The sequence below is a fragment of the Saccopteryx leptura genome, chromosome 3 (assembly GCF_036850995.1).
Source record: "Saccopteryx leptura isolate mSacLep1 chromosome 3, mSacLep1_pri_phased_curated, whole genome shotgun sequence".
NCBI classification, from domain to species: domain Eukaryota; kingdom Metazoa; phylum Chordata; class Mammalia; order Chiroptera; family Emballonuridae; genus Saccopteryx; species Saccopteryx leptura.
The window spans coordinates 122,573,210-122,599,142 of NC_089505.1; the positions used below are offsets into that span (position 1 = coordinate 122,573,210).

Consider the following 25,933-nt stretch of genomic DNA (forward strand, 5'->3'; position numbering starts at 1 on the left):
ACCAAATCACTGATTCAAAAGAAGAAATGCATCCCCATGTTTATGGCAGCACTGTTTACAATAATGAAGATCTGGATACAGCCCAAGCGTCCTTCAGTGGACAAGTGGATTAAAAAGCTGTACTACATATACACATGGAATACTATGGGGCCATGAAAAAGAAGAAAATACTACCTTTTGCAACAACATGGATGGTCCTGGAAACTATTATGTTAAGTGACATAAGCCAGGCAAGAAATAAAAGTATCATATGACCTCACTCATATGAGGAATCCAATGGACAATGTGAACTGAGGAACAGAATAGAGGCAGAGGAGGGATCAAAGGGACCAGTGGGAAAGCGGACAGAGGGAAAGGGGATGAGAGGATGAGATCAGAGAAGGGAAAGAGCTTGGTGAAATTATATATACATAACAGCATTATAGAGAGTAGAAGAGCAAATCCTGGAGGAAAGCGGGGAGGGTGTTAGGGGGAGGGGGCAAGAAGGATGTTGAGGGGAATTTGGGGGTGTGGGAGGATGTATTCGATGAGACACTTGAATCTATGTAAACACAATAAATTTAAATGAATAAAAAAAATAAAAAACAAAAAATAAAAATCTCAACCGGTAGACTTTCTCAACTTTGCTGAGGTAATGAGGAGTCTGACTCCAGGCCAAAATCTTTTGTGTAATCCCTATGTCTGACCACAGGAAATTGACCCCAGACTTTGTCAGGCCCTATGTGGAAAAGCTGTCCTCTCCACATCAGGCTTGGTGCACAGTCAATGCCTTGCAGTCTCTGCAGGGAGATGCAGTCAAGGACCCTGTCCCAGTCCCATAGGCAGCCATGTACATATGCATATCTGCATTCCCAGCCCAGGATGTCCTTTTGGAGACCTTCTTACTGGGAACTCAGCTGAGATGCTTCCCAGTGACCTCTGCTAAGATCTTTTTTTTTTTTTTTTTGTGGGGTGGGGGGTGTGAGGGCTGTCTTGAGTAAATTATTCTCCTCTACTCAACTCAGTACTTTCCTATTCCTAGTCCTTCTCTGTCTCTCCTTCTTTTCTTTACCCCTACAGGCCACACCACACTCCATAGAGCTGTAAATCCTTTTTTCCAATACTCCCTTTTTACAAAACAAAATTTTCCCACCTGTAATGCATGTCAGTTGACCCTGGCCCAGAACTGTTTTATGGGGTGAACGGAAATGGGAGGGGCCAGCACTATTTTCCTTCTTGGCTTCTACCACACATGTAGATGAAGGCTTGTTACTTTCAGTTTGGCTTTTTGTCCTAATTGATCACCTCAATATCTGGCTGTTCTCCACATTTAGTATAGAGAAAAATCCAAGAGTCAATGGATACAAAGATTGAGCAAAAATACCCATTCTTTGTAGTTCTAGGTTGTGGGCCTTTTTTGTTTAAGTAAAAATAATTTCTCATGCCAGAATTTAAAAACAGAGACTTAACTTCGACAGGAATCAGAAGGCCCTGTAGGGGGAGCTCTCTGATGGCACAACTGGTTAACATGAGGTACTTACACAGCAGTGTATGACCCTGTGGTTTCCAGCCTAACCTGGAGGCTTGCACGTAACTCATCTTTTTTTTTTTTTTTTTAACCACAATCACTCTATATAGTGGATTTGCATTGTGTATGGGAGGTGGGAATCTATTGGTAATCAAGAATATATATTTAAATAACCTTACATAACTTTTTTAATGTAACTTTTTAGGATTGTAGTTACTAGGGGAGCACAGAATCAAAGTGTTAATATTTTCTTCCTGGGTGAATAAATCCGCATTTCTTTCCATTTTTATAAGATCGTATTAGTACAATAAAAGCCAGGATTGTCATTTCAGGGCCTTGGTTAGGAGATGTTTCAAAGTCATGTGCCTTCCTGTGAACATGTTCAGATATGTTTCTGGTCTGGCTTCTGTGGACATTTAAAAGTTTTTTGAAAGAGAAACTATAATATTAAGTTTCCAATTCTGACTTAGAGATCAAAATAGAAGAAAATACATCAGCCTTGCAAAACTCAGGCTACAGAAAGCTTTAGTGAATGCTTCTGGATAAAAAAAACAGCTGGGCCTTTGAAGCTTGTTTGAGAGAGTTGTCACATCGTGAAGGCAAACCTGAGATCTTGGTCGGAAGCTGAGGCACTAACACTGGTTCTTGTAGAAACACCAGGAGTTTCAAAAGTCTACAATCAGGAAACCGTTATATAGGGTATAGGTTTTTGTTTTGTTTTTCATTTCCCATCTATAAAGGCACAAGGACAGGAAAAGTCATCTCTTGGGACATCCAGAGATCGTCTGATGAATGATACCTCTGAGTTACCACCCTTCCCACTCCATTTACCTCTGAATCTAAAGTAAACAAAGGAAATGAGCATGGTGATGAAGACAATCAAAACACACAGGATCACAGTCATATCTTCCAACCACATAATATCCAATTCGAAATGTGGATCTGAAACAGGAACTGAAGAGAGATGCAAGAATTAGAGGGTCCCAGGTTTATAATAGATTTACTTTTTATGGTCCTATTCCTCCATATTTCCGGGCTTATAAGAGGGTGGGGAAGAAGTAGGCTGGGTCATGTAGCTGATCCTGCAGAGAAGGGTGCTTGGGCTCAGTCTGGAAGGGGCTGTATAGAGGCAGATACATCTTCTTACCTCGAGCAGCATGACACTTGCTTTGGTTGGCCAAAGTTGAAGGATAGATCAATACATTGTGTCTTTACCTTTTTACTTGGTGCTGTACGCTCTCAATAATTCTAAGACTTTTGACGGGTATGGTGAAACAAAATAGTCTAGAATTGTTGTAAGGTACCAAAGGCTTCAGAATTAATATTAATATTTTAGGAAGCTTAAAGAACATTTTATTAACTTGGGCTAGGCATACATAGAGATTTTGTAAATGATCTCTGTACGTGTGTGATTAGCATAAAACCAGATGGCCGATGGCACTGTGGTAAATGCGAAGGGGAAGGAGACTTGGATTCTCTGACACCTGTGGGGAAATGGGTGAGTAGCTATCCAGGTGCAGGCAGAGAAAAAATTAAATTCAACCTTTTCTTATATTAATAGGCCATTTACAGGCATTTGTCCTCATGGAAACTACCTCTCCTCTTCTGAAAACATGTAGTTAATGTGTGTATCTCTGGGCAAAGGTTGTGATGTCATGCTTTTTCCCCACCCATGTATAATTAAGGATATATAACCAACCCCTGGAATATTAATGAGACATACTATTTGGGATTTTGGGACTGCCCTGTGTAAGCTATATGCAGCCAGCATATTTAATAAATTTCCTCCTTTAATAAAACTTTTAAAAAAACTTATTTGGACTATGTGCCTCTACAAAAACCTGTGGAATTGTGGATTGGGTACTTTATAGCATTTGGCTCCCAACGTGGGGCCTATGGTGTGTTGCATCACCAGGTAGAGGCACCCCAAATCTGCTGATCTCTCTGGGAGGCTGCCTGGTCCTGCTTGAGTGCCAAGGAGAGGCGCACCACCTGAAATGTTTTTGGGGCTCCCAGTCTTCCTGTAGGTTCAGACAGTTCCCCGGTAGACACCCCCACTTTCCAAATTCAACAATTTGTACTATTCTGCAGAGAACTTGAGGAGGTAAGTAAAGTAACTCTTTTTGCTTTACTGAATGCTAGCTTTCCTCTGTATGTCTGTATGCTTGCTTTTCTGTTCTGTAGTGAGAACGATGAAATAGATCAGACGTGGTCGGCATATTTGCAGTACACTATCCAAGACCGAGACATCGGTGGAGAGTTTCTAGGTCCTGCCTTGGACTCTAAGGGATATCTGCTCGTACTCTGGGGGACATTAGTGAGAACTGAGTGGACCAGGTCCACCAGGTCCACCAGTTCTGCCTCGGGCCCTCAGAGATGTTGGGTTCTCTAGAGAAATATAGTGGGGACTTCGTTTGTGCTCTAGGAAGGCATAGTGGAGATTGAGTCTGTCCAGGATTAGTCAGTCTCACATCGCACTGAATCAGTGGAGACTGAGCTAACCTGGATTGATTAATCTCACCTCAGACTTCCAGAGACTTCTCTGTGTTTGTCAAGATCTTAGCCTTTCTTTTCCTGAGTTTAAGTTTCAAGTCCTTGCAGGGATGTGGCCTGCATTACACCTAAGAGGCCACGAGGGGAGCCCTTCCTTCGTCTATGAAAGTGCGCTTGTGTGTGTAAGTTTTGTTTAATGTCTAAAATGTGTCTTTTTTTAAAGCCTGGCTTCGGTCTTTTGTGTTAAAATTGGAAACTTCTAACTAAAAAGCAATCTCAAATGATGACTTGTATATACTGCAGATTTTCTTTGTTTCTTCAAGAGATCTCTCGTGACATTTCATGGCTTGGACCCCTCTCCCCTGCTCCACTACATATCTTCTCTTGGATTCAGAATCTCTGGCTTCAAGGGGCCCTACCTATAGGTTTCTCCTCTGAAAGAAATTGTTCTTTTCTGTTGGCTTCTTCCCTTGGTTTAGTGTAATAATTAATATCTCTATAGTCAAACACCTTTTATTTCGGGTGCTAGTTAATTATCTGTCTTATCTTTTTGTTTTTATTGGTGCACTAATTTCTGGATTTTCTGAAGTAGTTTAATTCTGTAATTGGTGGCCTTGACTACTAAATATGGGAGGAAGGGCCAGTTCACAGAAGACCCCTTTAGGTTGTCTTTTAAAGCACTTTCTTTTTTATTTTTTCTATTTTTTTTTTTTTTTTCATTTTTCTGAAGCTGGAAACAGGGAGAGACAGTCAGACAGACTCCCGCATGCGCCTGACCAGGATCCACCCGGCACGCCCACCAGGGGCGAAGCTCTGCCCACCAGGGGGCGATGCTCTGTCCATCCTGGGCGTCGCCATGTTGCGACCAGAGCCACTCTAGCGCCTGAGGCAGAGGCCACAGAGCCATCCCCAGCGCCTGGGCCATCTTTGCTCCAATGGAGCCTTGGCTGCGGGAGGGGAAGAGAGAGACAGAGAGGAAAGCGCGGCGGAGGGGTGGAGAAGCAAATGGGCGCTTCTCCTGTGTGCCCTGGTCGGGAATCGAACCCGGGTCCTCCGCACGCTAGGCCGACGCTCTACCGCTGAGCCAACCGGCCAGGGCTTTAAAGCACTTTCAAGAAGCTTATGAAGACAACCGTGAGTGTGGAATTAAATGGTCTAAGAGAAGGCTTCGCACTTTCTGTGAGTCAGAATGTCCTGCCTTTGGGGTTAAATGGCCGAAAGTTGGGGTTTTTAATCCCCAGGTAGTAAAAACAGTCTGGAATATAGTAACTGGGAATCCAGGTTGTCCTGATCAGTTTCCATATATTGATCAGTGGCTAAATTTAACATTAAATCCACCACTATGGCTAAAAGTTTGCTTAATACAGACAGGGTGCCACTCCTCCCTAGTCAGGCCAGATTTGGGTCTAAAGCAAGAAGGGAATATAAGGAGTACCCCAGGACCTCTGTTAACACAGAGTCTCATGAGGAAAGTGAGTTGCCACCCTCCATTAGGTAAAAAACTAGAGCCCCTGAGTCTACACAGCAGCTACAGGAGGAGGCTATAACTTCCACTGCCTCATCCCCTCCCCACAATCAGAGTGGATCAGAATGTGGACAGGGAAGGGATCCTATCTTGTCATTCAGGGAACCCCCCCTTTGGGAACTGATCCTGACCATGAGGAACAGCCTTTCCTTGTGTATGTCCCATTCTCCACCAGTGATCTATATAATTGGAAAAGCCAAAATCCTCCATTCTCGGAGAAGCCCCAAGCTCTGATAGGGCTTATAGAATCTGTCCTACAAACTCATAGACCTACATGTGAAGACTGCTAGCAACTTTTAAATACCCTCTTCACTTCAGAAGAGAGGGATAGAATTAGACAGGAAGGTAAAAAGGCAGTTCTAGGAAAGCAATCTGATTTACTGTAAAATATTCAGAATAAGAGACCCATGATTCAAATCCCAGGAATAATCTTATTACTTGCTATCAACTGATAGGAGTTAATCAAAGAACAGTTCATCTGTTCTTCTGTATCTGCATCACGGAGGTGGAGATGATTATAGACATTACATAAGATGTTACAGATTTAAAGTATACAACGGTTATGGAAGTTTCTGGCACTTCATATTTGTTAAATGAATTAGTAAGTGATTTCTCCATTGATAATCACCAAGAAGAAAATTAATCCAGAAAAGGCAGGGCAAACAGAAAGTTGGCTGTATAGCGAGGGAGGCTGCTAAGTGAGACATTTACAGAGGAAGCAATATTCTCAGGAGAAGTCTATTTTTAAGTAAAAAGAAGAAAGTTCAGAAGCAATTAAATAAGAGGTTAGTAGATGGTCTGGCTCTGGCCCTACCTAATGATCAGCAGTTGTGAGCAATGTGGGTAGAGTCCTCTGTGAGGACTTGGTTTTAGGTTCTCAGGGTAGAGCAAGCAAAAATAGACTTTTAATTTTGAGACTCATTCTTAAAGATTTCAGGTCAGCTTTGACAATGACAATGACACTGACTTGCAGCCTATCCTTGGGGCTTTGAGTTATCTCCTGGGAGCTTCACAAATCACTAGGTGCCCAGCTATATTGCCCTGCAGTGATTATTATTTTTCACAAAATAGATGACTAAATCTCTCTCTTGTTATTTCCTTTTCATAGTGAAACAGTACAGGTATTGAAACAGAGGGCTGCAGAATCTAAATGTCTGACCTGAAGTCCAAGCTCCACCATCACTTAGCTATGTAAATAAGCTATTCAACTTCTTTGTGTACCAGATTTTATCACCAATAAAAACTAATTCACTGAAGAATAAATACAGTTGACTATTGAAACTCGGGGGTTAGGGACGGAATCCCCTGCACAGTTGAAAATCTGCCTATCACTTTAGACTCCCTCAAAATTTAACTACTATCAGCCTGTTGTTGATTATTAGCCTTACTGACCACATGAAAACTTCACATATTTTCTATGTTATATTATTATATACTGTATTTGTACAGTAAATAAGCTAGAGAAATATGTTATTAAGAAAATCATAGAAAAACATATACATATATTTTACATGTCCATAATCTAATTGTCTCTTATTTTTTTCAATATTTCTAGGCTACAAGTTTCACCTGGGAGATTTTTCAAATTGTCACAGTCTCTAAAAAATTTCCAAGATATTTATTGAAAAAAGTTCTACATATAATTAGACCCATGCAGTTTCAACACATGTTGTTCAAGGGTCAATTGTATATTAATCTATATAAAATTGAATGCACACAATATATAATATATATTTCATATTATTATAGCATCTTGCTTATTTCTGCTGATACTGATGGATGTGGCATTAAATCTGCTAACATAGTTAATATGCCAAACTCAAGTATGGACTTTCTTAGATAAAATGTAAAATACATTTCCAGTATGGATTGATTTAAGGTAATTCATGTCTTAATTTCACAGGAGAAAATTACTAAATAAAATCCTCTGAATAATCCAGCCCTACTTTATGACTTCCACTTCGTGAGTTTTTGGCTCGAGTTATATCTCCAGCTTATAATGAAGAATTACCTTACCTGGCTGATCACTGCCTTCTAAGCATCATCTCCATGGGGATGTCAAAGATAGAGCTGAGGACACTTTTCAGATGTATTAGAGTCAGTGACTCCAAAACTTACACAATTTCCTTTTTAATTTCACCCTCAATGAGAGCCAAAGAGAAAGTTCAGTTTCAGGTGTCCATGCACACTACGAAATTGAGCAAATTCTGTGTGGACATGAATTATTTTAAGAGGGTCCTTCCCTTTGATTCAGTCTCTAACAGAAATCTGTGTCTCCTAAAAGTTTAAGGTTTACTGAATTACTACCCTGTTTCCCCAAAAATAAGACATCCCCTGAAAATAAGACGTAGTGCAATTTTTTAAACTTAGAAATATAAGGCCTCCCCTGAAAATAAGACCTAGCATGTCTTTAGGGGCAAAAAATTAATAAAAGACACTGTCTTATTTTTGGGGAAGAAGTGTAGATTGTTGTACATGGAAATAGAGTCAAAAGAAATTCTTGATGGAATTCAGAGTTTGGCTGGTTATGCTGATGTTTGTGATGACATGACTACAGTATATTAATAAATGTTGATGTTTTGTTCAACAATAAATGTGAATTCTTGCTCATGGAAAAATAAGACATTCCCCTGAAAATAAGACCTAGCGCATCTTTAGGAGCTAAAATTAATATACGACACTGTCTTATTTCCGGGGAAACACGGTACCTCCTCTAGGCTAAAACTATAACAACAATTGGCATCTTTTCTTAGGTGAAATGATGACTGAGGCTATTAAGACTAAAGAAAATATTTTTGTTTCCGAAGGGGCAGAAGCATCAACGGTTTGTATCATTAATCACAAAATATTCAAGAGGCTGTATTCCAAACCCTGTGACATGAGGTCCTAGTGTTGATTGGCCCTGTAATTCAAACACATATCACTCTCCTTTGGCTAAATATTTTACCAGTGACAAGGTATTTTGAAAAGAAAATATTTTCTGGAAGTTCCCACCTTTTTGATCCCACATACCTCGGCTTTTGTGATGTAAATAGAGAATGAGTGAGGTGATTACACAAATTGAAGACAAGATTATTAATATGCCCACTATTATAGGAGCTCTCAATTTTCTGGAGCAATCTGAAAAAAAAGAGATAAATAATCACTGATTATTGGTGGGGTGGTATTTTGGATTAGGGAAAAATGCACCAAGAAAGCGAGAGCTATATTTTAATGTCATCCTTCTGTATTCATTTAGAATAAGACTAAGGAAAAGTAAAAACAGAATAGGACCAAGGCATTGGTTTAAGAATCGAAAGGACCTAAAGTTCCTAAAATCTTAGAGCTAAAGTTTCTGGGGACTAGGACAAGAAGCAGAGCTGTCCTAGGATGTGTCAGGCTTTTGGCTGAGGCTAAATAGACCTGGAGAAAAGGAACTCATTTCTTTTTCTCCATCTAGCACACCCATCAGTGTGCCTTATTAGAGAGCACAACACATTTATCACTTTACCCAGCCGTGAAACAGGCCAGGAGAAGGGTAGTTCTGGAGATCTCTGACCACCTAAAGTTTCATGAATGAAAGGGTCATTAAGCAACATATTATTTAAAATCTTATTAAGCACATATTATATTGTCTTGTGTCTATCTAGTCTTTCCATGAAAATCTTCTATGGTGCGGGGGCTCACTACCACAAGCAGTGCCCATTCTTCTGCCAGAGTTCTAGGCAGTTTCACTTAGTGGGTAAATTGTAGCATACTAGGACCCATGAGCATTATTGTGGCATAAGGAGTCCCTCATTTCTGTCCTTATCCCCTCCCTTAAACAACAAAATATAGCACCCACTCACAAAAGAAGTGCTTCTGTGAGAGTTGTGAGACACAGGACCATATACCAAGGAACCTAGGAGGAGTGTTGCCCACCTGTGCATCTGGTAGTAGGCAGGCAGTCTATGGTACAGACTCTGGAACATGCAGAAGACTGTACACTGGATCTCACTCGATTCTGCTGTAGTTCTGAAACACACGTAAAACATTGACTTAAATCATTACCTACCTAAGGGAGAGCCTTGTGGAAATCTGGATTTCTCGAGGAGAAGTTCCAGCACTCCACTGGAGCAAAAAATATATAAGTGTGGATGCATTGGAAAGGGTAAGAAAACCAGCCTGACCCTTCCCCAAGGATGCACAGTTTAAGACTAAATGAGATTCTGTAGTTTCTCCCCTAGGGATGAGAGAGCCAGCAGTAAATACCTGTCTTCTCCAGCTATGCAGGAGGCTCCAGAGAGACTCATTCATCTCTCAGCATATCCAGTGTATCCACCAGTGGGGGAAAGGAAACTGATTAGGAGACTACACATAAGATTTAAGGAGGGCATTAATGGGATATGGTTCTTGCTGACTGCATTCTGGATTTCATCAAGAAGATTGCCTATGAGCTAAAGGAAACCTGACCCAAGGATTCCCCAAAATTGGCCTGCTGGCAAGCCCAGCACACCACAAGCCAAATCCACCCCTCCCTGAACTTTGTGGCTGGCTCCCTGTTTCTGCTCTGAGAGCAACAGTGAGAGCAAGTGCTGGTAGATAGGGAGCAAGAGCAGAAAGCAGGCCAGGGTGTGCAGGCAAGGGAGAACTGCATTGCCACCCTCAGGGAAAAAGACAGACTGGGAGCAGCCTGGTGTGTTGAAAAATCCAGAAAATACATGCAAGCTGAAGAATTCTACCATAAATGGTTACAAAGTCTGAGAGAGCCTCAGAAGCTATAGCAGCTGCAATCATATATTTGAGGAGGGGCTAATATCCAAACTATATAATGAATTTGTACAACTCAGTACAAAAAATAAATTCAATTTTTAAAGTGGACAGAAGATATGAGTAAATGTTTTTTTCTGAATAAGACATACAGATGGTCATCAAGAACATAAAAAGATGCTCAACATCACTGATGAACAGGGAAATTCAAATCAAAACCACTAGAAGATATTGCTTCATATCTGTTAGAATGGCTATTGTTGGCCTGACCTGTGGTAGCACAGTGGATAAAGCGTCGACCTGGAACACTGAGGTCGCCGGTTTGAAACCCTGGGCTTGCCTCGTCAAGGCACATATGGGAGTTAATGCTTCCAGCTCCTCCCCCCTTATCTCTCTGTCTCTCCTCTCTCTCTCTCTCTCTCTCTCTCTCTCTCTCTGTCTCTCCCTCTCCTCTCCAAAATGAATTAAAAAAAATTAAAAAAAAAAAAAAGAATGGCTATTGTTGAAAAGACAAGAAATAACAAGTGTTGGCCAGAATGTGTAGAAAAGGGAAGGCATGTCCAGTGTTAGTGAGAATGTAAATTGATGTGGCCACTATTGTAAACAGTATGAAAGATCCTTAAATATTAAAACTAGACCTACCATTCTAGCAATTTCACTCTGGGTACTGTCATGTGCCATATAAGGACATTTAATCAACTATAGACTACATATAGGATGGTGGTCTCATAAGATTATAATAGAACTGAAAATTTCCATCTCCTAGTAATGTTGTAGCCATCATAATAGCACAATGCATCACATGAATATTTACCATTGTGTTACAGTAACCATCAGTATTCAGGAGTGTAACATAGTGTACAAATTTGTAGCCTAGGAGCTGTCAGGTACAGAATTTGTGGCCCCGAAATATGTGTATTTGGCATAAGAATTATTTTAGGTTTGTTAATTTTAAGAAATTACAGCCATGAGAGAAGTTCTGAAAACCAAGTTAAAGTTAATAAATTTACATTATAAGGAAAATCTCCATTTGTACGGGTGTCTTTATAGTTGGACCAAGAAGAGGATGACCTTATCTCTAGAAACTTTAATCAAGGCCTGTCTCTAGAAACTTTTATCAGTGCAAGAGGAACTGATTTGAATATGCATGACTGTTAATGTAGGTAGGTAACTAGCCATTGATGTGGAAAGGGAGTTGGACATTATATTTAATAAAAATGGAAAGTCTGCTCCAACAGGAAGCTATAGCATTTATAATTTTGGATGGGCGTGGTGGGAGTGGGGGCACATGGCTTAACTAAAGAGATTAATACTCCCTCTCCTGTTCAAGGAGGAAAAACTGCTTTTTCCAGCTTCCCAGGGTGTGAGGGAAGGTGCTGCTGGGAGGTGCTTCTGTGCTTCCTATCGGAGGCAGGCACAGTGAAAGCCAAAATGCAGCCATAGAGCCCTGTCAGTCTAGACTAGAAGAAGATTCTGATTGGTTAGTGCCAGGAACCAATGTAAACCTGCCAAATTTTAAAGACAGAGATTGGTTGATATCGGTCAAATAAGTTTGTAAATATGATATATTTATTTGCTCGCTTATAGTTTCATTGGGTGTGGGGAACAGGCTGTAAGTAGACAGGGTCATTATTGCCTAAGGCTTAGTTTTAAGAGTAAGCCTTTCCCAACCTAAGTGACTTTGTATCAGAGACTTCCTTGTTTGTATATTGGATTAAAGGTTTTGATTTCTAAATTATAAAATGAGGCATACCGGGAGCTTGCTCTGTCTCGGTTCTTGAGATTTGCATTAGAGAAGGGAGTAGAGAAAGGCCACATGGGGGAGAAGAGAAGCAGCCAAAATGGTGGAGTGCTGAAGGAAAAGCTAGTTTGTGCAGAGTGTGTGTAGAGAGAAGGTGATGGGAAACAGAGGTGAATAAGGCTGGTAGCTAGAAACTTTGATTCTAGGAAACTCAGATGAGTCAGTGGTTTTGAGAGCCCTGAATGGAAAGGGAAATATTTTTCCCACTATGTTTATTTCTTGTCTGCTGGGTGCAAGCTAGGATTAAAGATAACGGCCCACTAGTTCTTGGCTCCATTGTTTCAGTGTCACCTGTCCGAATCAAACGCAAACCTGCATGAACCAGGTGGCTATGATAGTGGCTGCTGCTACTGGTTTTACAGCTGACTTAAGGAAAAGCTAGTTCTTCCCAGCCCAAAAATATAAACACAGGCTGAACAATGATCCAGCCTTTTTCTCTGCCTTTCTGCTTGTAGACAAGTGCTTACTTTGTTTGCTCCCAATGCTGAGTGGGCTGGGAGCCACATGTTCTCCCAAATACAGACTTTGAGCAGCACCTGGACTAAACTAAACTTTGATATGGACTAAACCATAATGCAGAATACCTGAACTTTGGTCTTTATACCGTTCTCAATGATGACAAGACGGGATGTTTTCCCCGGGTAGGACAAATGGAAATGAGACACTGGAAACCTGTGGGCAGCCTCCTATTTCAACCCTAAAAAAATCTTACTGCAAAAGTCTAATCTTCTCCAAATGCAGGTCTTGTGAAATGTTTTTCTGTGACTCCATAGAAGAATTACAATTCCACATACAACATAACAGCCTTACACTTGTGTACTGTGCTTTTCTGGTAACTCCATATAACTGACTTCTCCAACCCAACATCTTCTTTAGCCCTCAACTGAATATAGTATTTAAGGTGCCAGCTTTTGCCATTTTGGTGAGTTACTTAGCTTTTCTGGGTCTGTTCCATGTATACAGGAGGTACACATGTTATTAAACTTTGGTTTGTTTTTCTGATGTTAATCTGTTTTTGTTCTTGTTGTTTTGTATTATTGTGATGTTTCAGCCAAGAACCCAGGAAAGTGGAAGGAAACTTAGTTTTTCCTATTGTTAGAGCAATAGGCTATAGCAGATAGCCTATGTGTATAGTAGGCTCTACCATATAGGTTTGTGAAAGTACACCCTATAATATTTGCACAATGATGAAATTCCTAATGATGCATTTCTCAAAATGTATCTCTGTCATTAAGTGGTTAATGACTATAATTTATTTGAATAAAATAAAAAACTAACTTAAAAATATATGCATCTTCATATTTATTGCAGTGTAATTCATAATAGCCAAGATACAGACACAACTTAAGTGTCCATTAATGAATGAATGGATAAAGAAAACATGTATGCACTCACTCACACACACAATGGAATGTTATGTAGCTATAAAAAAGAATAAAATCTTGATATTTGTGTAAACATAGATGGATTTTGAGAGTATTATGCTATATGAAATAATTCAGAAAGATAAAGATAAATACTGTATAATTTCACTTACATATGAAATCTTAAAAAAATTTTAAAAACAACAAGCTTATAGATTGAGAGAACAGATTGGTGATGGGCAGAGGGAGAGCATGGGGGCATGAGCAAACTGGGTGATGGGATTTAAAAAATATCAACTTCCAGTTAGAAAATAAATTCGTCATGGGAATAGAATATATACACTGGCAACTATAGTTAATAATACTGCATTGCATATTTGAAAGTTGGTAAGAGAGTAGAACTTAAATTTCTCATTATAAGAAAAAAATTTGTAACTATAGTGATAAATGTTAACTAAACTTATTGCGGCTTTAGCTCCCTGATCCCCTTTTATATCTCCCACCCTTCAAACGTACTTACCTTGCAATCTATTATGTAGATCAACACTGGGCACCATGATGAAGATCACCAGCAGAGCCAGAATTATGCTCAGGGTCAGCAACCAAATAACGTTCCATGGAAACAATTGATCTGAAATACAGAGCCCTAATTATTACCACTTAGGAATGTTGGAGTGTTTGGAGCCACCAAACCAGGAATCATGATTCCCCCAAAGCACCTTTCCATTCAAGACCCCATGACCCTGGGAGATTAGACCTAAACTAGTTTGGGGAGGCAGTTATAACTGGGTGGTTGAAAAATGAAAAGGGAAAAAGGGTCTGGAGTGTGTTTGAGCCAGTTGTGAGTAAAGATGAGTGAAGAAACACCTTCCCTACTGCCAACCCTATTTTTTTTTATCCACTCTATCTCATGTTCTTTCTGACTAAAGGGGAAGAGGCAGAGCTAGTGTTTTCCCACCAAACCTCAGACTCAACTCAGTCCTTCAGTCCTTTTGCTTAAGCGATCAATATACATGCAGTCCTGAATTCTCCAATATATTCACTGGGTCTGGCTTTATGCTTCAGAATACATTTAGAGACATAAGTACATGTAAACTTTCCTCCTTTTCTATTCTATGCACAAGCTGTTTTGTTTTGGGGTTTTTTGTGACAGAGACAGAGAGAAACAGAGAGAGGGACAGACAGACAGGAAGGGAGAGAGATGAGAAGCATCAATTCTTTGCTTTCTCATATATGCTTCGACCAGGGGACTACAGCAGAGCAAGTAACCCCTTACTCAAGCCAGTGGCCTTGGGCTCAAGCTGGCAAGCCTTGCTTAAACCAGTTGAGCCCACGTTCAAGCCGGTGACTTCGGGGTTTCGAACCTGTATCCTCCGCATCCCAGTCCAACACTCTATCCACTGTGCCACTGCCTGGCCAGGCCACAAGCTGCTTCTTTTACTCTTTGCTAGCCATTGTGTACGGACAAATGTTCTTCCAGGGTTTGGGGTGGGAAAACCTAGAGAAACAAAGGGAACTTTCTGCATCCTTATATATATATTAGTTATATTTGATACCTACATAAATTCCACATTCTCTTAAAAATGATTTGTACATACTGGGCATGGACACCTATTATTTTGTTTGGTAATCTTATATCTTTCTTCTAAGAGAAAAATCTCTATTTCACCGAGAACATACAATTATGTATAAGAAAGTAAACAGAAGAAGTTACTAGAGAGCTAATCACAAATTCTGCTACTCACAATTTTAATTATGTTTGGTGGGCAGAAACTGGGATTGAGTTGGTGAAATTCAGGGGACTGAGAACTCCATGACTTTGGAGCCAACTTTATGTTCAGATGAGCTGCAACCCAGTGGGCTGGAAAATAGCTTTGTCAGCTCACAAGTTAGACAGGGACGGAGTGCTAAGTGAGACTAAATTTTGAATATGATCTTTTCGTTATCATAAGTTTTGAATATTATTTATGTTTTCTAATGTTCAGTGAATAGAAAATAAGATCTCCCTCAGATGTTTCTGTTTTCCAGAATTTTAACTTGATCCCCAAAGTTTGTGTTAATTACATTTATTTTAATATATGTTTTTTAAAAGTGCATATCTACTTGTTATGTCTTCATGTTAACTCAGGAAATATGTCTTTTATTACTTACTGAAGTTGTAAATAAGTTAACAAAGATTTTATCCATTTTTTTTTGTTTCTACATATATATTCTGCTACGAACTCTGTAGGCAAAGGGTAGGTAGGTAGTTTAGCTTGACTAGGTGGTGGTGCAGTGGATAGAGCATTGACCTGGGATGCTGAGGTCCTAGGTTTGATACCTCAAGGTCACCTGGAAATGATCCTATGGTCACACAGAGCAGATAAAGATGATAATGCTAAGTAGAAAAAAGTTCAAGTTGGGTAAAGAGATAGGGAATCCCAGTTATTGTGGGCAGATTGCATTTTTTAAATTGGCTTTTTAATGTAGTCTTTATGAAATAAGTGAGAGGTAAATATAGACTTGAAGGAGACAATGGAATTTAGTTGAATTAGAGCATTCTTGGAAGAGGGAGCAATTAGAGCAAAGACTCCTATGGTAGGAGTAAGTTTGGTTTGGTTGTGGAATAGCAAAGAGTCTGTGAGACTAGACTAGACTAGAGTGGATAAAGGAGAATATTAGGGGATGAGGTCAGATAGGTTATGGGAGCACAGATAATGCAGGACATTGTGGGGCATTTTACTCTGAATAAAACGAAACCATTGCATGGTTTTGAACAAAAGGTGGTGTTGTATGTCTCATGTTTTAAATGGGTTCTTCTAGTTATGTATAGAGAATATATCATAGTAGACAAGAGTAGAAATAGGGAGAACTTTTCAGATGCTATTGCCAATATCCAGACCATGAGTAATGGTGTCTCAGACTTGGATGGCAGCAATTAAGTGGTGAGGAATGATGAGGCTCTGGATTTATTTTCAAGGTAGAGCTAGGATTATCTTTAGACAGATGTGATATAGAGTATGAGAGAAAGATAAAAGTCAAGGATGGCTGCAAGGATTTTGTTCTTTGAAACTGACAATATGAAGTGTGATTGGGAAGGCAGTAAATTTCACAGGTTAGGAAGTGATTAGGTGCTTAGTGTTTGATGTGTGTGATTTGGGATATTTATTAGACTTCCAAATTGAGATGTCAAGTTTAGAGATGATTCTAGAGTTTGAGAGATAAGTGTGGGTCAGAGCTATCATTTGGGAAAGTGTTGTCATATTGATGGTATTTAAACCCATATGATTGAATTAAGACACAAGAGAAAATACTCAAAGACTAAACCTTGGGGAACTCCTATATCAAAAAGATAAAGATAAAAGATAAAGTACAGAAGAGAATAAAAAAAAAATGAGCAAGATGATGAATAACGCCAAGAGAATGTAATATCCTAGAAACCAAGTGAAAAGTATATTCATTTTTCTCTTTAGTTTATAAATTTTATGACAATGGTCATTGTTTGAAGAATAAACACACAGATCTCACCCGCTAAGACAATGCTTGTCCTTTCCTCTTGACCAGTTAGAGGATTTCGAAGGTGGCACGTGATATTCCCATGGGAGCTTTGTTTAAGGAGAAGGGTCATCTTCATGTTGAACAGTTTGTTCGTACCCTGTGAATGGGATGTTGATACAGGTGGAATGATCTCTCCTCTGCTGTCTCTCCATTCCATTTGAGGCTGTGGGAACCAACCTTCTGAGTTACACTCCACCAATACACCTTTGGTATTTGGAGGATGCACAAGAATCTGTATTTCTAAACTTGTAGCTGGTTGGAAATAAAGGAGAAATGTAGTGTTTGTAGGTGAATAAAAGGGAAACAGAATATAAAGAAAAGTTCCCTTCCCCCACTCGAATCACTATTCCATTAAATAGGCTGATAACCAAGCACTGTGGGCCTGATTTTCACCATAAACTACAGATTAAACCAGACTGAGGAGCTATACAAACAAGTTAGGGGAGAAAATATATATTTGTTCCATTTATTAACTCAATAGAATATATGCACCCTTATGTTCATTGCAGCGTTATTTATAATAACCAAAATCTGGAAACAGCCCAAGTGCCCATCAATAGATGAGTTAATAAAAAAGCTGTGGTGTATTTACACAATGGAACTACTCAGCTGTAAATAAGAAGGACACTATTGCTTTTCGTGACAGCATGAATGAACCTAGAAATTATTATGCTAAGTGAAATACGTCAGTCAGAGAATGACAAATACCATATGATTTCACTTATATGTGGAATCTAATGAACAAAATAACAAACAGCACAGAAACTGAAGCATAGATACATAGAACACACTGACAGCTGTCAGAGGGGAGAGGATTTAGGGGGCTGGACAAAAAGAGGTGAAGAAATTAAGCACACACACATATTTATATGTACACAAAACTCATAGACACAGATAACCATGTGGTGATAGCCAGAAGGAAAGGTTGTGGGGGCCAGGTGGAAATGGGCAAAGGGGGGATAAATGAGGACAGAAAGAGACTTTCGTTTGGGTGATGAGTGCATGATACAGTATGCAGATGATGTTTGAGTTGTACACTTGAAACCTGTATAGTTTTATGAACCAATGTCATCCCCAAAATTCAATTAAAAATAAATTAAGAAAAGTATATTGATTATTTCCTAAATCTAGAAGACTAGATATAATGAACATATATAGATATCATATATAATGATGTATATAATATATAATGTATCATATATAATTAACATATATAGATAACTAGATATAATGACATATAATAATGAACAAGAACCGTCAAGTCCTCAGTCCTCTTGAATTTATAACCTAATGTTTTTCTTATATCTTCATCATTACTCATGTCTGAACTGCCCTAAGTTCTAAGTAACAAATAATAAAAATGTGTTTGCAACTTTAATTAAATTCTATATGTACATTTTTGTATATAATAGGTATGTACATGAAATAGAAAATACAATTCTATAAAAATATAGCAGTACATTTCAGTTTAGAGAATATAAACTAGTTTTTGAAAAATTTTAGGACATTGCCTGGGACATAAGACTTGACTAAACGTGTGGGTAAAGAAAGAATAATAAAAGATTTAAAGTGTTATGCCAGAGCAGCTCTTCCAATAAAAGTTTCTGCAATGATTGGAATATTTGGTATTTGTTTTGTCTGACACAACAGCTATTTGCTACACGAGACTATTAAGCACCCGAGATTTGACCAGTGAGACTGAGGATTGTTTTTTAAGTTTATTTAATTTAAATATCAATTTAGCCTGACCAGGCGGTGGTGCAGTGAATAGAGTGTTGGTCTGGGACACTGAGGATCCAGGTTCAAAACCCCGAAGACACTGGCTTGAGCCCAGGGGTCACTGGCTTGGCTGGACCCCCCTGGTCAAGACACGTATGAGAAGCAATCAATGAACAACTAAAGTAAATGAGTTGATGTTTCTCAACTCTCTCCCTTCCCTTCTGTCTCTCTCTCTCTCTCTCTCTCATGTGTGGGCACACGCTAAAAAAAATTATTATTAGAGAGACTATTGACTATTGTAAAGATTCAGGTAGTTTACAAAATCAGGTTTTACTAGCATGTTGTCAGAAATAATTTTTAAAATAGTAATAAATCCTGAAAGGATTCTGTTGATAGTTTACAGATCTAACAGTGTATGTGGACATAGGAAAATAGTTCTCGCTGATAAAGATAATGTATGCAGACAGACAAAATTTGCATTCTTTTTTTTTTTTTTATAGAGACAGAGAGAGAGTCAGAGAAAGGGATAGATAGGGACAGACAGACAGAAACGGAGAGAGATGAGAAGCATTAATCATTAGTTTTTTGTTGCGACACCTTAGTTGTTCATTGATTGCTTTCTCATTTGTACCTTGACAGTGGGGCTACAGCAGACTGAGTAACCCCTTGCTCAAGCCAGCGACCTTGGGTCCAAGCTGGTGAGCTTTTGCTCAAACAAGATGAGCCCCCACTCAAGCTGGCAACCTCAGGGTCTCGAACCTGGGTCCTCTGCATCCCAGTCCAACACTCCTATGCATTGTGCCATTGCCTGGTCAGGCCACAATTTGCATTCTTAATCCTGCACTCTTCCCTGTTCAAAAACTGGGAATGCATGAATTAGAACTTGTTAACCTAACCATGTAATATGAAAATAGAAACATTGAGAATTTTCCTAATATTCAGCTTCAGATGAGTTGAGAATCATGGATGCATAAACACCTCAAAGGCATTCATCCTTACCTGTGACCTTGACTTCTATGACAGCTTCCTCATAGAAATCACCATCTCTGAAGAAGCAATGGTACTGCCCATCATCATCAACACTGACATTGAAGATTCTGAGGGTCACTTTACCCTGTCCAATATCTTCTTTCAGGAACTCTGTCCGCTCCACATACCTGGAAATAGTTTCTCCATACAAGTCTTTACCATTATTGTATAGGTGAACAGGTTGTGTGTAGCGATCCTTGAACCAGCGTATCTCCATGTGTTCTGCAGTTTGTGGTGGGGTCAGCTGACAGCTGAGCTCAACTACTCCACCCAGTGGAGCCAAGATTGGTCCCTGTAAGCCAGTCACTGTAAACCATCCTGGGAAGGGAGATGATAACAGAATACTGAGAGGATGAGCCAAGTGGCACCTTGTATTTGAATCACCATATATCTATATATAATATAGATATGTATATGTATATATATACACACACATGTATATGTATGTAGATATAAATAATTATGCACACAGCGTTTATAATAAATATATATAATTACAAAAACATATACAGACACGTCATTTCACATCTTTCAGTGAGGTGTTGCAGGCCATTCTGCCATATTTTTATATTGTACTAATATGCATATATATCTTATATATTTCTGTTCCTAATAATTTCAAATTTATTTTCTAACTTGACTTAATAAGGATAATATGTGTTCCTACCTTTCTAGGTATCAATGGGCTCTAAACATTCTCTACAAATACCACCTATAAAAAGGACTGCCTAACTATTTTAGTATCTTGTCAGAGATCGACAATATTTCCCTTTTCTTTGATTCTCTTTAAAAAAACTCAAGATGAAAATTAGAGGAAAGTAGGAAAACGGAGACTAGTTAGAGAGTGTTCCACTAGTCTTAACAAAGAACTCTATAATCTAAGTGTTTAATCATTTAATGTAGGCTCACTGATCTGCTCAGGCAAATAGAGTCTTCTCCAAAAAACATTTGTGATCATTACTCTTGTTCTTTCTCTCAGCCTCAGGCCAACTGCCAAACATTCTTGCTTAGACTGCAGAAATCCACACTGACCGTGACACTTGAAAGATTTCTCTTCTCATCTCTTTAGAATTCAAAAATATTCTCTATGGGTGTATTTTTTAATTAAAAAATTATTTTCTCTGCATCTCTCAAATATCACTCTAATAGACTATGTAGGGGGGACTTCTGCACAATCTAGACTATTTTCTCTTACACTGTTGGTGGGGTGTTTTTTAATATTTAGACTCAAAGATGGATAAAAATTGCTAAGTCATTATATATGAGTTTATAACAAACTTCTAAATGAATTTGTTAGCTTTTTTCCCTTACAGCAGAAAGCCACATACCATACAACTCATTGAAAGGGAAAATAAAATTTGGGTGTATGTTAAATCTTTATGTGTTGAGAAACAAAATATATTTGTTTATTCATGTATGCATTTCAACTTAATTTATTTGTAAATATGCAGTATTATAGATTCATATGGGAAGATTTTAAATACAAAAGTATTTAAATAAGAAAATAAACGTGTCTCAAATTTGCATGCCAGAGAAATATACTTCACATCCAGACACAAGTTATCCAATAATAGAGTAAGAAAAGAAATGAAAGATCAGACACAGTTAAAAATGCAATAGCGCCTGACCAGGCGGTGGCGCAGTGGATAGAGCTTCGGACTGGGATGCAGAAGGACCCAGGTTCGAGACCCCGAGTTCGCCAGCTTGAGTGCAGGCTCATCTGGCTTGAGCAAAAAGCTCACCAGCTTGGACCCAAGGTCGCTGGCTCCAGCAAGGAGTTACTTGGTCTGCTGAAGGCCCCCGGTCAAGGCACATATGAGAAAGCAATCAGTGAATAACTAAGGTGTCGCAACGAAAAACTGATGATTGATGCTTCTCATCTCTCTCCATTCCTGTCTGTCTGTCCCTATCTATCCCTCTCTCTCTGACTCTCTCTCTCTCTGTCCTTGTAAAAAAATGCAATAGCAATTATTGATAAAATATATTAAAGCACTTACAATATGCATGACAATATTTTAAGCCTGAAAAATATTAAATAAATAAAAAACAATATACAATTTTCATGAATGAGAAAAATTAATCCCTTAAAAGTTTTAAATCTCCCTCCCTCAATAAAATATAAGTTCACTATACTTCCAAAATCTCAACAGTTTTTTTTTCATAAAAATTGACAAATGCATATCAATGTAGATGAGTAATGGTTGAAGGAGTGCCGAAACACAACTGAGGAAGAGGAGAAAGAGAATGTATATGAATGAAGAAAGTTGGAGTTAAAATAAAAATGGAGGAGAAAATATAATGGAGGTTGAACCATTTTAAAAACCGTTAATATAAATAGAACCTACCTTATTAGGATAATTGGTATAAGGTATTACATCACAATTTTTCTATAAATGAAGTTGAACAATTTGGAGATCAGTACAATATAAGAATTAGTAAGTATCATTTTAAACAAGTTACTGAGTGTGATTTAATAATGTTTTATTCATAGTTTTAAATTTACACTCATAAGTGAAATTTACCTATTTTTAAGCATTCTTTTTCCAGATTGTGATATCTAGATTAATGGTCATTGTTACATCATTTAAAATCCTTTCTATTTTTCTTTATTCTTTTGAGTTGTTCACAAGGCATGGAAATTAATTCTGTAAAATTTTGAAGATGAGCAAAAATATAACTAAATTCAAAGCTTGTTTTTAGATAGTTCTTTAATATTTTTCCACTTTACTAATTTAAATGACCATTGACATAGAATGGTTTTCTATATTTTGAGCAAACTTTTGTAAATATTTGTTGTTTTTACAAAAAAACTGTTTAATTTACTTACATTACCCAGCTTTATAAAACACCTTTATACTGATCATTTATAATTAGTTCCCTGAGATTATATCAATTTAATCTTTATTGAAGATAAATTGTTTTATTTTTCTGAAAATAGCTTAATTTTGCACTTGAATGGTAGTTTATCAAATTGTTTCTTTTAAGAAATATGAAAATACAGTTTCCATTACTGTTGTTAAACAGAAAAAAAAACTGCCATCTAATTGTTGCTCTTTCCTTGATAAACATTCTTTCTATTAGATTGCTTTTAAGATTCACTGCATTTTAACTGCTGAATTTATGTATAAATTAAGTTTCACTTCATAGTGCTTTTTGAATTGGATAATTCTCATTTTTCTTCAACTACATTGCTCACAAAAATTAAGAGATATTTTATAGCTTCATATTCCTTTTGAATTATCCCCTAATTTTTGTGAGCAGTGTATGGAAAATTCTCACCAGTTACAGGTTTAATTTATTTACTTCCCAATTCTCTTATTATATGAATTCTGTATTCAACATATAGCCTCAATAGTCTCTTGGCTATCACCAGCAAGATGTCTTAGACCACTAGCACCTGCTCCTACAAGTGTCCCCAAATTAAGATGTTGCATTCTTTGTTTTATCTTTTTGACACAACTGAGTTACAACAGATGTACATTCAGTTTAGAAATGAAAATCTCTAAGTTGATATTTAGCCCCCGACTAGATAAAGGTGTGGGGAATAAGAACCATTTCAGATACTCTCATTTTTGTCCCCTGCCCCACTTATTGAGGGAGGATGGAGAAATAGTTGGCCACTGCATAGTAGAAGTGAAGAGTTCTCAACTGTCAACTACCACAACCTATTAAGTGGCTAAAATCCAAAACACTAGTAATAACAAATGGTGATTAAGATGTAGATCTAAAGGAACTCTCGTTTGTTGCGGGTCAAATACACACTGGTACAAACACTTTGGAAGATGATTAAATAGCTTCTTACAAAGCTAAATATACTGCTCACAAAAAATAGGGGGTATTTCAAAATGAATATGAAGCAATAAAATATCCCCTAATTTTTGTGAGCAGTATATATGCTTACCATATGATGTAGCAATCAAGCATCTGGGTATAACCCAAATGAGTTGAAATTACATCCATACAAAATTTGCACACAAATGTTACAGCATCTTTATTCATAATTACCAAAAATTGGAAGCAACCAAAATGTCCTCCAATAAGTGAGTGAATAAATAGTGGTGCATCCATACAATGGAATATTATTCATCAATAAGAAAACATGAGCTATCCTGCTATGAAAAGATACAGAAGATTGGCCTTTAAAATGGCATATTAGAGCAGATGTACTTAATAGCTATTTTTAGAACATTACACCAAAATTTCCAGGATAGATCATATGTTAGGGAACAACAAAGTCTCAGTAAATTTAAGAATATTGAAACCATATCAAGCATGTTTTCTAATAACAATGGTAAGATACTAGATATTAATTACTAGGAGAAAACTAGAAAAATTACATGATACTAAACAATGAATAGGTTAATAGTAAGATCAAAAAAGAAATCAGAAGTTACCTTAAAACAAATAAAAATAAAAACATAATGCTGTCAAATTCTATGGGACACCGCCTAAGTGGTTCTAAGAATGAAATGCACAGCAATAAATCCTATATCAACAAACAAGAAATATTTTAAATAAAAAATCTAATCCTATATTTAAAAGAATTAGAAAAAGAAAAACAAAACCCAAAGTGAATAGAAGGAAATAAAACATAAAAGTTAGATTGAAAAAATAGTATAGAGGCTAAAAAGCAATAGAAAAGATCAGTGCAACTAAGCACTGGTTCTTTGAAAAGATAACCAAACTTGATAAATGTTTATCCAGACTTATAAGAAAAAACAAGAGAGAAGACCCAAATAAATAAAATCAGAAATAAAACAGAAGTGACAACTGACACTACAGAAATACAAAAGATTACAAGAAAATACTATGAATAATTAGTTATATACCAACAAATTGGATAGCCTGGAAGAAATAGATTAATATTTAGAAATATGTAATCTTTCAAGACTGAATCAAGAAACAACAAAAAAAATCTGAACAGAGTGAAAACTATTAATGAAACTGAAACACTAATCAAAAAACTGCCAAAAAAAAAAGTCTTCGGTTGGATGGTTTCATAGGTGAATTTTACCATTTAGAAAAGGGTTAATACCTATCTTTCTCAAACTATTACAAAGATTTGAAGAAAAGGAAAATCTCCCAAACTCATTTTACAAGGCCAGCATTACCCTGATACCAAAATCAGACAAAGACACTACATAGAAATAAAACTATAGGCCAATATTTCTGATGAACCTAGATGCAAATATCCTTAACAAAATATTAGTAAGCCAAATTCAGCAGTACATTTAAAAATCATACACAGGCTCTGGCCAGTTGGCTTAGTGGTAGAGTGTCAGCACAGTGTATGGATGTCCTGGGTTTAATTCCTGGTCAGGGAACAGAGGAGAAGTGACCATCTGCTTCTCTATCCATCCCACTCTCCCTTCTCTCTCTCTCTCTCTCTCTCTCTCTTCCCCTTCCATAGCCATGGCTTAATTGGTTTGAGTGAGTTAGCCTCAGGTGCTAAAAATGGCTCAGTTGCTGAGCAATGGAGCAATGGCCCCAAATGGACAGAGCATCGCCCCATAGGGAGTTTGCCAGTGACTTGGGGTGCATGTGGGAGTCTGTCTCTCTACCTCCCCTCCTCTCATACACAATGGTCAAGTGGTATTTATTCTTGTGATGCGAGTTTGGTTCAATATCCGTAAGTCATTTAATGTGATACGTTACATTAACAAAATGAAAGATAAAAATCACAATTACAGGGGGTTCTCAGATTACGAGACTCTCGACATATGATGTTTCTAATTTACAATGCTCACTTCCATAAAAACTTTAAAAAATTGAGAAGTGAGTGTTTCTGCTTATGCTGTTAGCGTTGTACTTATGGACTATGTGGGCAAACTAGTTTGGTTGCACTCAGCAGAAGAATATGCAGTAACGCGACATATGAGTGAGGGAGTTGACATCCCCCAGTATGCTTACCTACACCATTTTGGACTGTTAAAAGCACAAGTGTTCCATTTGTGTTGCTTTCTTTGGCTAGAGTGTGTTTCTACTTACACCAAAATTTGGGTTATGTCACTGCCGTAGGAACAGAACTGTGTTGTAACCTGAGGAGCCCCTGAATATTCATAGATGCAGAAAAAGCATTTGACAAAATTCAGCACCCATTTATGATAAAAAAATTTTCAGTGAAGTAGACATAGAGAGAACATACCTCAACATAATAAAGACCATCTATGACAAACACACAACTAACGTCATTCTCAATCATGACAAGCTGAAAGATATTTTTTTAAGAA

At 37.9% G+C, this 25,933-nt stretch overlaps 1 protein-coding gene across 3 annotated transcripts in view; it reads right to left on the bottom strand.

Annotated features, from left to right (window-relative positions):
• LOC136397662 (putative selection and upkeep of intraepithelial T-cells protein 1 homolog) overlaps positions 1–25,933 on the bottom strand; it is a 48,464-nt gene that overhangs the window by 5,386 nt on the left and 17,145 nt on the right. For all 3 annotated transcript variants that reach the window (XM_066372167.1, XM_066372170.1, XM_066372168.1), the window contains 6 exons: positions 19,674–20,021; positions 16,926–17,207; positions 13,939–14,049; positions 9,426–9,518; positions 8,538–8,645; positions 2,339–2,461 (listed from right to left, as the gene is read on the bottom strand). In XM_066372167.1, coding sequence (XP_066228264.1) covers positions 2,339–2,461; positions 8,538–8,645; positions 9,426–9,518; positions 13,939–14,049; positions 16,926–17,207; positions 19,674–20,021 — 1,065 coding nt within the window. The remainder of the gene's footprint in view (positions 1–2,338; positions 2,462–8,537; positions 8,646–9,425; positions 9,519–13,938; positions 14,050–16,925; positions 17,208–19,673; positions 20,022–25,933) is intronic.